This window comes from Oryza sativa, chromosome 6, assembly GCF_034140825.1.
Source record: "Oryza sativa Japonica Group chromosome 6, ASM3414082v1".
In the NCBI taxonomy this organism is placed as follows: Eukaryota; Viridiplantae; Streptophyta; class Magnoliopsida; order Poales; family Poaceae; genus Oryza; species Oryza sativa.
Genome location: NC_089040.1, coordinates 12,636,893 through 12,651,876, shown reverse-complemented (window position 1 = coordinate 12,651,876; position 14,984 = coordinate 12,636,893). Strand labels below are relative to the sequence as shown.

Here is a 14,984-nt window from a genome sequence, read left to right as displayed (position 1 = left end):
TGAGGCCGGCCTCTTACCGATGTGTCGGCTGGTGGAGGCTGCGGCCGGCGACGCGGACCCGGCCAGACGATGGACTGTGGACAGGTCCCTCGTAGCAGCTTTGGTCGATAGATGGAGGCCAGAGACGCACACTTTTCACTTGCCGTGCGGTGAGGTAGCCCCTACCCTACAGGACGTATCGTACTTGTTGGGGCTACCGCTCGCGGGAGACGCTGTTGGGCCAGTGACCACGGCTGTGGACTGGCAGGACGATCTGACGGCACGTTTCGCACTAGTACAGCGCGCACCGCACCTCCCGCTCGAGCCGTTGGCACACCACCGCAACACCGGACCTACGAAGAGGTGGCTGCTTCAGTTCACCGTGAGTGTTTTTGTACCGAAATGACAATCGTATTACATATTTAGTCCGCAGTTAAGGTGCCTAACATTTTATCGACGGCTTGCAGGTTGAGCAGCTACAGGCGGAGGCCGACGAGTACTCGTACAGCCGATGTTTGGAGGCGTACTTGCTCTGGCTTTTTGGCTGGGTGATGTTCTGTGGCGGTCACGGGCACGCGGTCGACAAGGGACTCGTGCACTACGCCAGGAGCATCGCCGACGCCGCGGTAGGCGAGGTGCCTCAGTGGAGCTGGGGTTCCGCGTTGTTGGCGGCTCTGTACCGTGCACTTTGTGAGTCTTGCACGAAGACGGATCCCAGCGCGACCTTTGGTGGGTGCCCTCTCTTTCTTTCTATCTGGGCAGCTGAGAGGATTGCGATTGGCCGCCCTGAGGTGGACCAGCACGTGTACGAGGAGTCACTGTACGAGGAGCGACCAGAGGTCGACTAACCTACGATGGGTACTCTGTGGTGCCGTCGTCAGGTACGTTGCATCGATCTTATCGTATTGTTAAGTTAATTGCTAAGTTCATTGTACATCACATCGATCGTCTCGTATTGCAGCGCCGATGGGCTCACGTCCAGGTTAGGCGGTCGTATCCTGAGTTTGTTATGGAGTTCGACCGCCTTCTGATGACTGACGTCGTGTGGGAGCCCTACAGTGCCGCGGCTACCCAGGCTCGTGCGCCGTTGGGTCTGTCCACACTCTGCACCAGGGACCAGGCGTACTGGATGACTACGGTTCCGATGGTCTTCGACATCTGCGTTGAGCCTCACGCCCCTTTCCGCGTGATGCGGCAGTTCGGCTTCCGTCAGCCCTTTCCAGTACCGTTTCCGACCACCGTCCCAGCTACTGTTCACCGGTAAGATCTTGCACTACGCTTTTCGTTGTTGCATTAAAATCTGCCTGTTCACAATAATTTGTAACATCTGTCGTTTCACACTAATATTACACATTAATTCGCAGGTACTCGCGCAAGGGTCAGCAGTCAGCTGGCGACTGGCCCGCCAAGTTGGCGACTTTTGTTGAGGACTGGTTGCTCGCAACCGAGGAGGTCGTGGACCACGAGGGAGAGCCACACACTGAGGAGTCGTACCAGGCCTACCTACGCTGGTACTAGCCACGCACCCGTACTAGGGTCACCTTCGCTCCCTTGGAGCAGCAGCCCCACGTTGCGAGCACTAGAGACCTCTACGCCAGGCACCGCGACCAGGACTTCGCTCGTGTTGTGAGTACCCTGCATCGCACCATTCCTTTATGTTTTCATGTCTTTTTCTTCATCAAATTTTACGAATATTTATGAACAAATTAACCATGCAGGTCGACGACATCAACCGGGTCGTCGTTGACGGTTCAACGACGATCCAACGTTTAGACGCGGGGATTCCGGTACCCGTAGAGGAGCACCTGACGACGTACACGCGGATGGTGGAGTCGATGCGCTCGATTCTCCGAGTGCTCACCTGTCGTGCAGACGACGTTGCTCGGGCAGACGCAGCTGTACAGCGGCCACCCGTACCGACTGGTCCCCGTCCAGCTGCGCACGTTCCTAGGCCGACTCCCCCTCCACACGGAGGTAAGTATTTTTATTACTACTTCTGTACATGCCTCGCACATATAAGTGAGCCGTTTCACTTGCCGATTGCTTCAGGGTTTCGTGCACCGTTCAGCACCCCGCCTTCCTCGGCTAGGCCTTCTGTTGTGCCCCCCACAGGTACTTAAAAAAACAACATTACTTCCACAATCAATTTACATACATTTTATGTCTTAGCTTACAAGGGTCCCGTTGTCGATGTGTAGGTTTCGCCCAGTTTGCTATGACGCAGGCCGCCCACTTCTCCTAGGCTGCAGGGTCAGCGTCACAGGCAGCCGGCACGTCGAGTCAGGGTCCACCACTGGACCATGCTGGGACCTCGTCGGACCCCTTCCTGTCTTCCACCGTGCTCTTCGACATCACTGACTTCGACTTCGCTTCAGGCTCGACAGAGGACGTCATCGGCCCCTCACAGCTGGGAGGCGCACCGCCGGTGCAGACGCAGGACCAGGCGCAGGCCACTCCTCCGCGGGACACTCGTGCTACCCGTGCTGTGCCACCGGATCGTTTCACCTACTCCCAGGACCACGTGCGAGCACAGGCCCGGAGGACCAAGCGTGGTCGCGGCGTGAGGCAGGGCCAGTAGAGCAGTCTTCTTTTTGTTTACTTGCTTCACTTTCCAATACTGTATGCTTGTGTAATGACTACGTTGTTGTTATATGTGCACGATACCTTTTGGCGCATGCACGATACCTTTCGGCGCATGCACGACTACTTTCTGCCGCACCGATGCAGCCTCCTTTATTCGCGTGTGATACGAGTATTTGCCCGCCATTTGGCGCATACGACCAATGTAACTTTCGGCGCCGATCATGCATGTATCTTTCGGCGCCAATCAGGCGTACCCACCATACCCCACACGTTCACATGTCAGGGGTATCACTCGATTTTTTGCGCCTATATAAATCGCCTTAACGAGTGAGGCCTCACAATCTTTCAGAACTCAGTCACATTCAGTACTCTCTTCCCCACTTGCTTCATTACAAATCCGACTGGCTTTCGTCAATGGCTAGACGCCGGGGTGTTGAGGATCCAAACTGGCGTAGCGATCCTTGTGTATACCTACTACCACCTTGGTGTTAGCGTCCTCTCTGCCTATGCGATGATCGATGCCAACTAATGGCTTCGAGGAATCCTGATATTCGAGGAAGGCGCTTTTTTAGGTGCCCTAACTATGACCGTGAGGTATTTTATTATCTGCATATGCTTATTCATTCCGTATGGGCAATCGCTTTATTCTTCGTAACACTACTCTATTCGGCAGACCCGCACTACGGCTTGCGCATACATCGAGTGGGTCGATACAGAAAATCCCGTTCTCGACCTAACCACTTGTTTACAAGAAGGTCGCTGGTATTTCGCATCCGAAAGTACTGAGCAATACTTACAGAGAAAAGCGGCTTATGAACGACAATGTCGTGAACAACAGAGCGACTGACGGGTGCTAACTACGGCACTCCCTCCATGGGAAGCCCGTCCAAGATGCAGGTGTGGTGATCGTTGTCAGGTTCTTCGTTCCATAAATCCTACAACATTGGGTCGAAGGTTCTTTGTTTGTCCAAATATTCTTGACGACGATTTCATGATAAGAATATTTTGATTACATGATTCCTTATTTTCTCACAACATTTACGAACTTTGCTTGCTTTACATCTATTCTTTCCTCCCAGGAACCACCAAGGAGATGTCAATACAGAGAATGGATAGACACCAGAAGGGTTCTAACTCCACCTAGCCGTATTGTGCAGCTTGAACTACCAGAGCAATACAGGGTTACTAAAGCGCGGTTTGAGAGAGGAGAGGGATCCTCACGTAGGGGTTAGCTATTATCGGACAACTTGGCATATTGAAATTTCTACTGTCATGCTTCCTTGTCCCATTATTACATCGTCGTTGTGTTCAACTATTGCACTACCTCCCTCCTAGTTCGAATCTAATATCATCTATGTAACCGCAATGCAAATAGTTGTATCATGTTCAAATTGTACTACTATTTCTTCATGTTACATAATTCTCCTTGTTTAAGTCCATATAATGTTTCTACGACCTAGACTGCGATAGGCCTATATAAATTATCCGAGTACTAATACGTCGAATATGGTACAAAATAATACCTCACTTAACATATGAAATTGCACAACAACCAACTTCAATACATTTTTATAACAATATTAACAAGTTTTACCAATAAATACTTCTTTATTTATTATTAACATAACATAGAAAAATCTTTTGGCCGTACTTTTTTCATCTGGGTCCCTTGCTGCCCCAATATGGGACGGCAAGGGACCCAGATGAAAAAAGTACGACCGCAAGCTCTGAATGGGCGACAAGGGCCTAATCGCAATTTTGGCCGACGGCGGCAGACGGCGCGGTCGACCCACCGTCTGCCACGTCAGCTTGCCGCCCATCATTTGGGCGGCAGGGGCTATTTCTGCAATTTTTTTGGTCGATAGATTATTTCTGTAAATATTAAAAAAAAATCTAAAATCGAAAAAAATTCACATGTTGTCTCGACCTCCCAGTGAAGGGCCCGCCGGCCTGGCCTGCTACGACGAAGACGAGCCGCGTTCCGGGCGGCCAACTCGGTCCACCAAGACCACCTTCACGGCGACCGAACGCGAGACGAGCACGTAGCACCACCGCTCGCCGTGCCGCGACCACGTGTGGCGCCCGCTGCCTCCGCGACCCAACCCAAACAAGAAACAAAAACGAAACCAAACCAAACCCCCTCAAAAATCTCGTCGCGTGAGCCATAAGCCCAGGCGACCACCGAGACCGACCGACCCATCCAACCAACCCGAGACCGAGAGGCGAGCAGCAAAAAAAAAAAAAAAAACAAAAAAAACAAGACGGCCGCAGCAGCTTCCTCTCTCGCCATGCCCCCACACCTCTCCTCCTCCCTCTTCTCCTCCTCCCCTCTCCCCACCGCCCTCCTCTCCTCCCTCACCCGCCGCGCCCGCGCCCTCCTCCCCCTCCCCCTCCCCCTCCCCGCCGCCTCCACCCGCCGCCGCCTCCCTCTCCGCCGCGGCCCGCTGCTGACGCGTGGCATCATGGCCTCCGCCGCCGCAGAGGCACCGGCCCCGTCGCCCTCGCCCACCGCCGCCGCGAACAGCCGACCGCGGCGGGTGCTGGAGGAGCTCTCCTGGGACGACTCCTTCGTCCGCGAGCTCCCCGGCGACCCCCGATCCGACGCCATCCCCCGCGAGGTGCGTGCGTCGCTGGGGTTTACTCCCCGCTTCGTGGCTCGTCTCGTCTAGTGCCCTTCGCTTTGCTTGCTTCTGCTTCACCCGGTGATTTTGTGCTGCTTGGGTGACGCAGGTGCTTCACGCTTGTTACACAAAGGTGTCACCCTCAGCGCCCGTGGACAACCCTAAGCTGGTGGCGTGGTCCCAGTCCGTGGCTGACATCCTCGATCTGGATCACAAAGAGTGAGCCCCCAGAATTATTCTAGTAGCTGTTATGCATTTATGCTTGCCGTCCCTAGATTATTTTGGTTTTGGGGGGTATCCCTGATGTCTGTGGATAAATCAGATGAGGGTTGGACAGGCTGCCTTTGAATTAGCATAGCTCGCTTTTTTCAGATGCAGTAAGAGATACTGTTTTATTCGAAATAATTAGCTTTCCGTGATTGGCAATGCGTTGGAGCATATACCTCGATCGAAAATAGTCCGTTATGGATAGAGATGTAAATGAGAAGTGGAAATTTGAGTGTGTATAACCTGCAAAAATATTACAAAACCTATCATATCACCCTTGGTAGCACATGAGCTCGAACTGGTCCATACAGCACCTCTAACTTATGCATTCACTGTTCGAAGATTTAGTGTCATTACCTTTTGCCCACCAGGGACTCTTATCGCTAACATTTTAATTTATGCCCACAACACTGACAAGTAAGGTGAAAATTTTATTCATTTATGTTTTTGCTGATGTGCTGCAGTGTGGGTGAAAGTGGTGTTGCCTAGAGTTAATGTTACCGAAACTTTCCAATAAAAAATACACCTTGTCTTTAAGTTTTTGAAGAAAGTTAGCACAGAGAAAAGGATTACTAATCAGATGTTCAAAATTCGAACACCAGAGCGAAGTATTACATGGTACACAGACATGGCATCATGACACTCGTGTCAGAATCCTAATTGGAGTGGTGTGTCCGATGCGGCATAAAAAGTGGGCACACATAATACAACTCAGAATCGGACTGGAGTGGTGTTGGAATACGACTTGGACCTGGGTGCCTGATTCGGCAAGAAATTATTTGCCCATGCAATATTCTTTTTCTGTGTTGCCCAACTCAAACTTCTTGTTTTTTAATTTGCCACATGATAGGCCAAGTGTGCTGTCTGGCATGTTATCAGCTTCTTCTTTTGGCTACTGACCACTGAAACTGTTTATGACAAGTTGGTTTTGCTTTTTATACAGATTTTTGTACTGGTTGATTTGTTACAAGAATACTGTATTTCTTAAGTTGCTTTTGATCTTGATATGATCTGTTAATGAATTAAGCTGAGTAATGCATTTTTACCTCCTACCAACTCTCATTTTCTCCATTTTTGTGTAGAAGCATGTTCATTGTTCTCTTCCCTGTTACTGTCATCCATTCCTTTTAATCATTTTGTATCCTTGTTGGTCTACTTTCAGGTTTGAAAGACCTGATTTTCCTCAGCTGTTCTCAGGAGCAAATCCTTTGGTTGGGAGGTGCGTAATACTAATGCTTAACATTCTCTTCATATGATTGCACAAGAAAAGCAACACACCTTCTGATGAACAACTACCTGCAGTTCACCTTATGCCCAGTGCTATGGTGGACACCAGTTTGGTTCATGGGCTGGTCAGTTGGGCGACGGACGAGCAATAACTCTTGGAGAGGTTATCAACTCTCGAGGTGAGAGATGGGAGTTGCAGCTCAAGGGCTGTGGAAAGACTCCATACAGCCGATTTGCAGATGGCCTTGCTGTCCTCCGCAGCAGCATTCGTGAATTCCTATGCAGTGAAGCTATGCATGGCCTAGGCATCCCTACAACTCGTGCTCTTTGTCTAGTTGAAACTGGCAAATCTGTTGTTCGAGATATGTTCTATGAGTATGTCATGACATCTCTGTTTTCTGAACTACATCATGCTCGATCTATTTTTCTTTCTAAATTTACTTTAGAAACAGATCGTTCCATATCCGAAGTTGTATATCTCATTGTTATGAGATATTTCTTCCTTCTATCTAACATGGTCACAAAGATTAAAAAGAGAACAATAGATGATATGAGTCTCTCTATAGAAAGAATGATAGATGATCAATAATATTATTATTTAAAGCTAAATATGAAGCTGCCAATAGGCAAAAATAATAATGGTAGCGTGTTTCTGAAAACGTGGTACTATTTTAAACTTTTAACTGTATGTTTATGGAGAACATATCCTATCCGCACAAGCTTCCCGTGCACATTAACAGCCAAATATCACGGAAAATTCTAGAAAAAATATGACATGTACTCTTAATAGTATTACACATATCTACAAAGTCTTATATTCAAATTCGCTATATTTTAGCTGTAACAAAAAAAAGTGAAAATTTTGACAGTTTTAAGATTAAAAATCTGTCATAATTTCGTCTTTTCGTTACGATTAAAATATAATGATTTGAACATGAAATGTCACAGATAGGTGTAATACTATTTAAAGTATGTGTTCAATTTTTTCTAGAAATTTTTTGTGACATTTGCTAGTTGGTGTGCACGGGAAGCTTGTATGCATAGGATATGTTCCCATGTGTATGTTGCTTGAGCCACATATATATACCAGCATAAGCTGCAGTGGGCCTGCTACTGAACAAGTCTGTTAGCTTCTTTGGTGATGGTTGTGCTGGGGATGTAGAAATTACCCTGAATGGCACGAATCATGTGGTGATGGCTCATTTTCGTTTTTAGCACATGTGAGTTTGAGTTTTTTTTTTCCATTTCTTTAGTGCATGACTGTATGTGGAAATCATATTTGGCATATTCCAGTATCATTAGTCTACATAAGTAAATTGTCTGGTTTTCATGATATATATAATAGCACTTGTGAGCACTAAATGTTGAAATGATTACCCCTTGCCACTATGTCAACTATGATTCTTGGCTGCAATATTACGCAACCGAGTTACTGCAGCTGCTAACTGCTTTTGTCCACAAGTGTGTGTAGTTACATAACAAAGCAGCAGCGACCACTGTAATGCAGCATGTAGCAGCTGCTCTAAGATTCTTCAGGTTTCCTTGGGCCATATAACACGTCCTTCTTTTAAGAAAGTGCATAATTTTGCCCCCCCCCCCCCAATTTTTTTTATTTTTATTAACTTTGTATTGAATACTATCATACAAACTCCATTGTCCCTTTCATTTACCTACTGTTGATTAACATTACCTTAGCGGCTTTTTCATAAAGAACACTGGTTGCCAGGACCTTTCCCCTTTTTTTTTTCCAGAACCTTCCTTTTGAAGGTTTTAGTAATTATGTTGTATCTATTAGCATTTGTTTATGATGATAAATCTAATGGTTTGTCTTTATATATCAGTGGCAATTCAAAGGAGGAACCAGGTGCCATTGTATGCCGTGTAGCACCATCCTTTTTGCGTTTTGGTTCATATCAGATACATGCTACAAGGGACAAAGAGGACCTTGAAATTGTTCGTCATTTGGCAGACTACACAATACGTCATCACTACCCACATCTCGAAAATATTAAAAAGAGTGAAGGTTTATCTTTTGAAGCAGCTATAGGGGACTCTCCAGCGATAGATCTTACTTCGAACAAATATGCAGGTAAATATCATTATGTGCTATTTTCTTTCAGTCTACTCATTGATATTTAAAAGGCTAAGTATTCTCCCCTTTTAATCCTTGGTTACAGCCTGGGCAGTTGAGGTTGCAGAGCGCACTGCTTTCTTGATAGCAAGGTGGCAAGGTGTTGGTTTTACCCATGGTGTGCTCAACACGGATAATATGAGTGTATTAGGACTAACTATTGACTATGGACCCTTTGGCTTTTTGGATGCTTTTGATCCTAGCTATACTCCAAATACAACAGACCTCCCTGGGAAGAGATACTGTTTTGCAAATCAACCTGATGTTGGCTTGTGGAATATTGCTCAGTTTACCTCACCATTGACAGCTGCCGAACTTATCAGCAAAGATGAGGCAAATTATGTGATGGAGAGGTGCATTGTTTTGTCCAATATTTACTGATTATTACCCATGATTATGTCCAGATGTATCATACATTTTGATTTCTGTGTACTGCAGGTACGGGACAAAGTTTATGGATGAGTATCAATCCATAATGACCAGGAAACTTGGTCTACCCAAGTATAATAAGCAGCTAATAGGCAAGCTGCTTAACAACCTGGCTGTTGATAAGGTCGATTATACAAATTTTTTCCGTCTTCTTTCAAATGTCAAAGCAGACCATAACATTCCAGAGAAGGAGCTACTTGTTCCACTTAAAGCTGCACTCCTAGATATTGGACCAGAAAGAAAGGAAGCATGGATTAGTTGGGTACAAACTTACATTGAAGAGGTAGGCTTTACTTTTGGTAATCGTTTATTCAGTTTGTTTCTCTAATTCTATTTTATAAGTGCACTTTCAAACCCAACATAATGGTATAGCACATCAATATATTATCAATGATTTTTGTCTTGCTTGTTGGTGTTTGGGTATGTGTTTGTCAACCCCTGTCATTTTGTGAAGTTGGAATAGTCATGTGTACAAAAGAATGTCACAAGGCAGAAATGAGTGGTTGTTTGCTCCCGTTATATGCTTCCAAATATTTACAATCATTTACATATTGGATTATATTGTTTTGAAAATTGCATCAACTGTTGGTTTTGGATAATATCTCATTCATTGTTAATGTATCATCAGCATGCTAATCAATTCCCTGAATTATTGACTTATTCTGCCAATAGCCAATATGTTGGTAGATCCTCTTTGCTTCATTAGTTCAAACATTTATAGCGAACTACAGCTTTGAGAAACGACAAGTTGTAAAGAGGCTATTTGGACATCCTTGATCTAATGATATATTTTTTTCTTTGTGAAGTTGGTTTCAAGTGGCGTTCCTGACGAAGAAAGGAAAGCTGCCATGAACTCTGTTAATCCAAAGTATGTTCTTCGGAACTATCTCTGCCAGACTGCAATTGACGCAGCTGAGCAAGGTGATTATGATGAAGTTCGTCGGTTATTGAAAGTTATGGAACATCCATATGATGAGCAGCCAGGAATGGAGAAATATGCCCGGTTGCCACCAGCCTGGGCATACAGGCCAGGAGTGTGCATGCTGTCCTGCTCATCATGAAACCAACATTCCATCACGTCAAATATGCAAACTTGTTTTTTTTATATTATTTTTTTCTGTATAGGAGGTTTAATTTTGAGCTACTGCTATAGTGTCTAAAGCATCACATGCTATTTTACTGCCGATGCATATCAGAAACTGGTGTTGTTAATCTTCGAGTTATCATATTGTTGACGGTAGCTAAGCGTTCATAGCAGTTGGGAAATAGAGCCACCAAACTCATCCGATTTTCTTAGATATAGTGCTTTGTTGTTGTGAACAGATTATATTTTCGCAGATGAACATGATGTGCATTTAGTTTTAGCTGTCCATCTAATTATGTCCAGCAACATGAGAGGTGTTTATTTACTTCAAATTATTGTGTTGTTGGTACACATGCAATTAAGCGCATTGTCGCCGTACGGACGATCTAATACCACACAATGTGAAAGCAATTAGTTATAACATAAAGATTATTTATTCCACTGTTCTTTGTGTTCATGGAACAAAAGTAACATTTTGTTCAGACTGATTTTGTTTATGTAGAGATACAATCGAATTGCTCCGGATTTTGTTTAGGATGTTCTTAAAATCTGCTTTCTTGGTATTGAGTTTCTTTGGTTCCACTACGTGATCGTTTTCCTAGTTTCTTTAATTCTACACAGCCGTTCGGTGGCGGAGGACGACTAAACAGGAAAGGTTCAGTCACTACAAGGAAAAAAAAACAAAAAAAACATTTTTCTAGTATTATAGAGAGACTTTTTAAATGCCTTTACAATACTTTCACAATACTATAAAGGTATTTTAAAAAATACCTAATAAGTGTCTTACGGTAAGAGGTATTTTATAAAATATCTATAAGATGGTAGATGTATTTTCTGAAGACATTAAATTCTACCACAATCCTATGAAACCAATGTAAAAAAATAAAATATTTTTCCTTGTTTTCGCCAATCCTTAACTCATGATTAATTGGACAAATTATTCTCATCTATAAGGCACTAACCAACTCAACCCTAAGTATCACTTGTGTGTATTTGCCTTGAGTTACTTATATTTAGTCATTTAGTTTTTTTTATTCTAAGAAGTGTCTTTATCGTGTTTAAAGTGTCTCGAGAAAATGCCTTTACAAACCAGGCACAATTTAAAGCGCCGTAAGAATGCCTCTATAAGATAAAATCTAATAAAATGTGCTAAAAATATGCTAAGGTTACGGTGCACTGAGTTATTATTCAATCTTCACCGGTCAGCTCGTAGATTCTCTTTCACCTCAGTATATTTCATTGCCCACAAAAAATGGGGAACTTCCTTGTCATATTTGCAGCCTTCACCGGTTAGCTCGGAGATTCCCCTCCACCTTAGCATATTTCGTTGCCTCACCAAGAACGGGGAACTTCCTCATCAGATTTGCAGCTCTGGGCCCACAATGTTGTGTCTTGCGCCCCTCCGGGAAGGAAGAGAGAGGACCAGAGAGATGTTGGCGTCGCGGTGACAGCAACAGGCTGGTGCTTGTGATGAGGATGTAGCGACGTAGGGGGTAGGGGAGAAATTATCGCTGCCACCCCTGTCATTGTGGGAGGAGGAGAGGCCGCTGGCAGTGAGGAAGATAGGAGGAGCTCAAGGTCGAGGCCACGCCACTGAGGTCGATCCAGAGCCAGCGAGCTTGATCCGTAGCTCGACAGCTTCTGGCCCAACGAGGTGGAGCCCCGCTTGACCCTAAATGGGTGTGCGCCGCCGCTTCGCTCATCGCCACTCGCAACCACGACCTCACCTGCTCCGCTTGTTGAGCCACTTCGATCTGCCGCCTCGAACGCCACCTCGCCTCTACCGCTCTGCGCCGCGGCAGCTGCAGGAAGAGGAGGAGGGGAGGTGTGGCGACCGGAGGAGGGGGAGGCGCAGTGGAGAAGAGAATGGAATGGCCGACGGAGGAGAGGAGAAGGGGACTGAGAGGGAAGTGACGGAGAGGCAGAGGAGTTTGAGGTCGAGGCCGTCATCGATTTGGAGCCGGCGCTGGCGCCGCTCGGGCTGCCCGGTACTGTCGCCGCATGGACCACCGCGTCGGCCGCCGCCGCTCAACCCCGACACCTCGCTTTCTCTGGCCTTGGCTTCCTTTGCTGGTGGGGAAAGAAAGAGAGGAGAGGCAGAGATGAAAAGTAAAAGAGATTGGTATTGGTAGTATCCATTATAAGTAACTTGCAGTGTGAAGTATAAAGCTTAACACGTTCTTAGTCTAAGTGGCATGTGAAGAACGGCAAATATCAGGGACGCACCGCCTAAAAAGTAAGGTACGGATTCCTTAAAATTGCTTTTGCCCACAATTTGTTCATTGTGGCGAGACGCTCCACGGTTTAGCCACACTTTACATATTAGTTGTGTCCGCCACTGAACACAAAGTGGATTTTAAACTCTCAAAGGGAAGGTTTCCTCGTTGTTTACATGACACTCAAATAGTTATGGAAAAAATTAAAACCATTTGAGAAGATGTATTAATATGGATATATTATTCCACAAATATGCAAGTTAAAATTCAACTTCTACATTTCGCAAAGAAAAAACAAATTTGATTGTGATTATACGTTAACTAGTTATAGTTTAATTTATTTTTTCGTTGCAAGATATAGAAGTTGAATTTAAAATTGCATATTTGTGGAGTGATATATAACATATTAATACATCTTCTTAAATGTTTTTAAATTCTTTTATAATCATTAGAGTGACATACAAACAACTAGAGGACATCCCCTCGAGAGTTTAGAATAGTTTTCCCACTAAACGAACAGCAGTGTAGCGCAAGAAAAATATCTACAGTGGTGGAGGGGGGTGTTTGGTTGAACACCTCACATTACCGTACTTTTTGTGAACGCTACTAAGACAAGAGTTATTAAAAGTATGAGTCTACGACGTGTGGATTCAAAGCTAAAAAACTGTGGCACGTCAAAGCTATGGCAATGAACCAAAATTGGCAGGCTAAGAGAGTTTGGTAATTGGTACTGAACCAAACAGCCCTTAAGTAATCGAGTTTTCGGCTTGAGAGTACATGAACGTGCGTGCTGGTACTCTTGTCATCAATCAATATCACCAAATCGACGTACCATACCAGATCGAGTTTAACTAAGACCAGTTTGATTTCGTGTTTGATACAAAAATTAAGATGGACGGATTCACAAGAGAGCACCCTCTACTTAAGCTTTACATTACAAGGCCAACCAGCAGCTGCCTGCCGGCCGACCACTGCGTGCGCACGCGCGCGCAATAATCAACCAATCACACACAGTACGCACGCACATAAAAACCACCCATAGCCTTCACGTACGCCCGGACGCACGCACCGGTTCGTGCCAAGCTCAAGGGTAGATGGTTCTCGGGATGATGATGTCGCCGATGTTGTTGTGCCACGGGTCCGAGAGGTGGCTGGCCAGGTTCTCCAGTGGGCCGGTGCCCGGGTACGCCGACTGTTGGACGCAGAAACCCACAAAAGCCAGCATGGCCAATCGCCCTACAAACCGATCGATAATATATACGCATATGTTATCGTCTCCGTTTCTAAATATTTGACAACCGTTATCGTTATTAAAAAAAAAAAGAAAAGTTGGGTGCATTGCATACCGTTCTTGATCTCCTTGAGCTTGTACTCCTCGAACTTGACGGGGTCCTTGGAGAAGCCGAGGGGGTCGAAGGCGCCGCCGGGGTACTTCTTCTTCTCGGGGTCCTTCTCCATGGTGCGCTGGTGCTCGGCGAAGGCGATGGCGACGAACTCGATGACCAGGATCGTCGGCAGCGTGCCCCATGGCACCGGGTTGCCGAGGTACGTGGCCTGGCCGCCGGGCTCCGCCGCCCACTCCTGCGCCTGCACCCAGTTGCCCAGCCCCAGCGCCTCCGGCACCAACACCCCAGGCTGCACAAGCGTGATTCAGTTCAGTTCAGTTCGTCCATGGCGGCGCAGGCCATGCCATGCGGAGATCAGAATCAAGAACCATACCACAGCGAGCATGGCCCACCGGCAGTGGTACACCTCCGACTCCTTGAACCGCTCGAAGTTCTCCGGCACGGTGGCGAGGCCCAGCGGGTCGAACCCGAAGTCACTGCACGCACGCATGGCAAATCCTAGCTTTGTCAGTCTCTCGCTCGCCACGGACGCACGCCGGCGAAGACGTGTCGTCGTCGTCGAACGCTTGTGCTTACCCGGGAGAGGAGCCGTCGAGGTGGGCGGGGCGTGGCTGGCCCGGCATCCACTCGGCGGACATGGTGACGCGCCCGGAGGTGGTGGCGTAGGCGCAGACCGGCAGGCGGCTCCTGTTCGACGACGGCGCCAGCAGGCTCGGCACGCCCACCGCGCTGCAGCTCCTCAGCCCGCTCGTCGCCATTGCCGCCGCCGCCGCTAGCTTCTCCTCCTCCTCCTCCTCCTCGAACACACCAGCAAGAAGACGAAGTAGGAAGAAGAGGTGGCCGGTGAGTGGACGCCGGAATCCGTGGCGGGATATTAAGGGGGGAGCACGACGCGAGCGGCCGGAGACGAGGCCGGGGATGGGGGATATCCGAATCCCGCCGCCGATTGGCTGCGATATCCGCGCGCGCCCACCCCCATTGGGCCACGTCGGATCGTGGCATCTTTTGCCCGTCCTACGTGGCACTCCCCTGCATTTGCCTTCTGCTCTGATTGTCTCGGGCTCTCAGCTGGGCCAAGCCATGCAATGCAGTCCACATATC

At 47.0% G+C, this 14,984-nt stretch overlaps 3 protein-coding genes across 3 annotated transcripts; 2 read left to right on the top strand and 1 right to left on the bottom strand.

Moving 5' to 3' along the window:
- LOC136357078 (serine/threonine-protein phosphatase 7 long form homolog) lies at nucleotides 1-2,801 on the top strand. Its single transcript, XM_066311820.1, has 7 exons — nucleotides 1-361; nucleotides 447-860; nucleotides 941-1,239; nucleotides 1,344-1,605; nucleotides 1,698-1,953; nucleotides 2,029-2,091; nucleotides 2,178-2,801. Exons 2-4 carry the CDS (start codon nucleotides 834-836, stop codon nucleotides 1,495-1,497), a joined length of 480 nt encoding a protein of 159 aa, XP_066167917.1. The 5' UTR covers nucleotides 1-361; nucleotides 447-833; the 3' UTR covers nucleotides 1,498-1,605; nucleotides 1,698-1,953; nucleotides 2,029-2,091; nucleotides 2,178-2,801.
- Nucleotides 2,802-4,734: 1,933 nt separating this feature from the next.
- On the top strand, nucleotides 4,735-10,609 carry LOC4340893 (uncharacterized). The gene is made up of 8 exons (XM_015788759.3): nucleotides 4,735-5,180; nucleotides 5,293-5,402; nucleotides 6,613-6,669; nucleotides 6,753-7,052; nucleotides 8,519-8,766; nucleotides 8,855-9,161; nucleotides 9,247-9,520; nucleotides 10,044-10,609. The coding sequence occupies exons 1-8, from the start codon at nucleotides 4,851-4,853 to the stop codon at nucleotides 10,296-10,298; spliced, it is 1,881 nt and encodes a 626-aa protein (XP_015644245.1). The 5' UTR covers nucleotides 4,735-4,850; the 3' UTR covers nucleotides 10,299-10,609.
- A 2,774-nt stretch (nucleotides 10,610-13,383) lies between these two features.
- Nucleotides 13,384-14,984, bottom strand: LOC4340892 (chlorophyll a-b binding protein 1B-21, chloroplastic). Its single transcript, XM_015788844.3, has 4 exons — nucleotides 14,460-14,984; nucleotides 14,257-14,359; nucleotides 13,884-14,172; nucleotides 13,384-13,773 (listed from the first exon to the last, which is right to left on the bottom strand). The coding sequence occupies exons 1-4, from the start codon at nucleotides 14,639-14,641 to the stop codon at nucleotides 13,622-13,624; spliced, it is 726 nt and encodes a 241-aa protein (XP_015644330.1). The 5' UTR covers nucleotides 14,642-14,984; the 3' UTR covers nucleotides 13,384-13,621.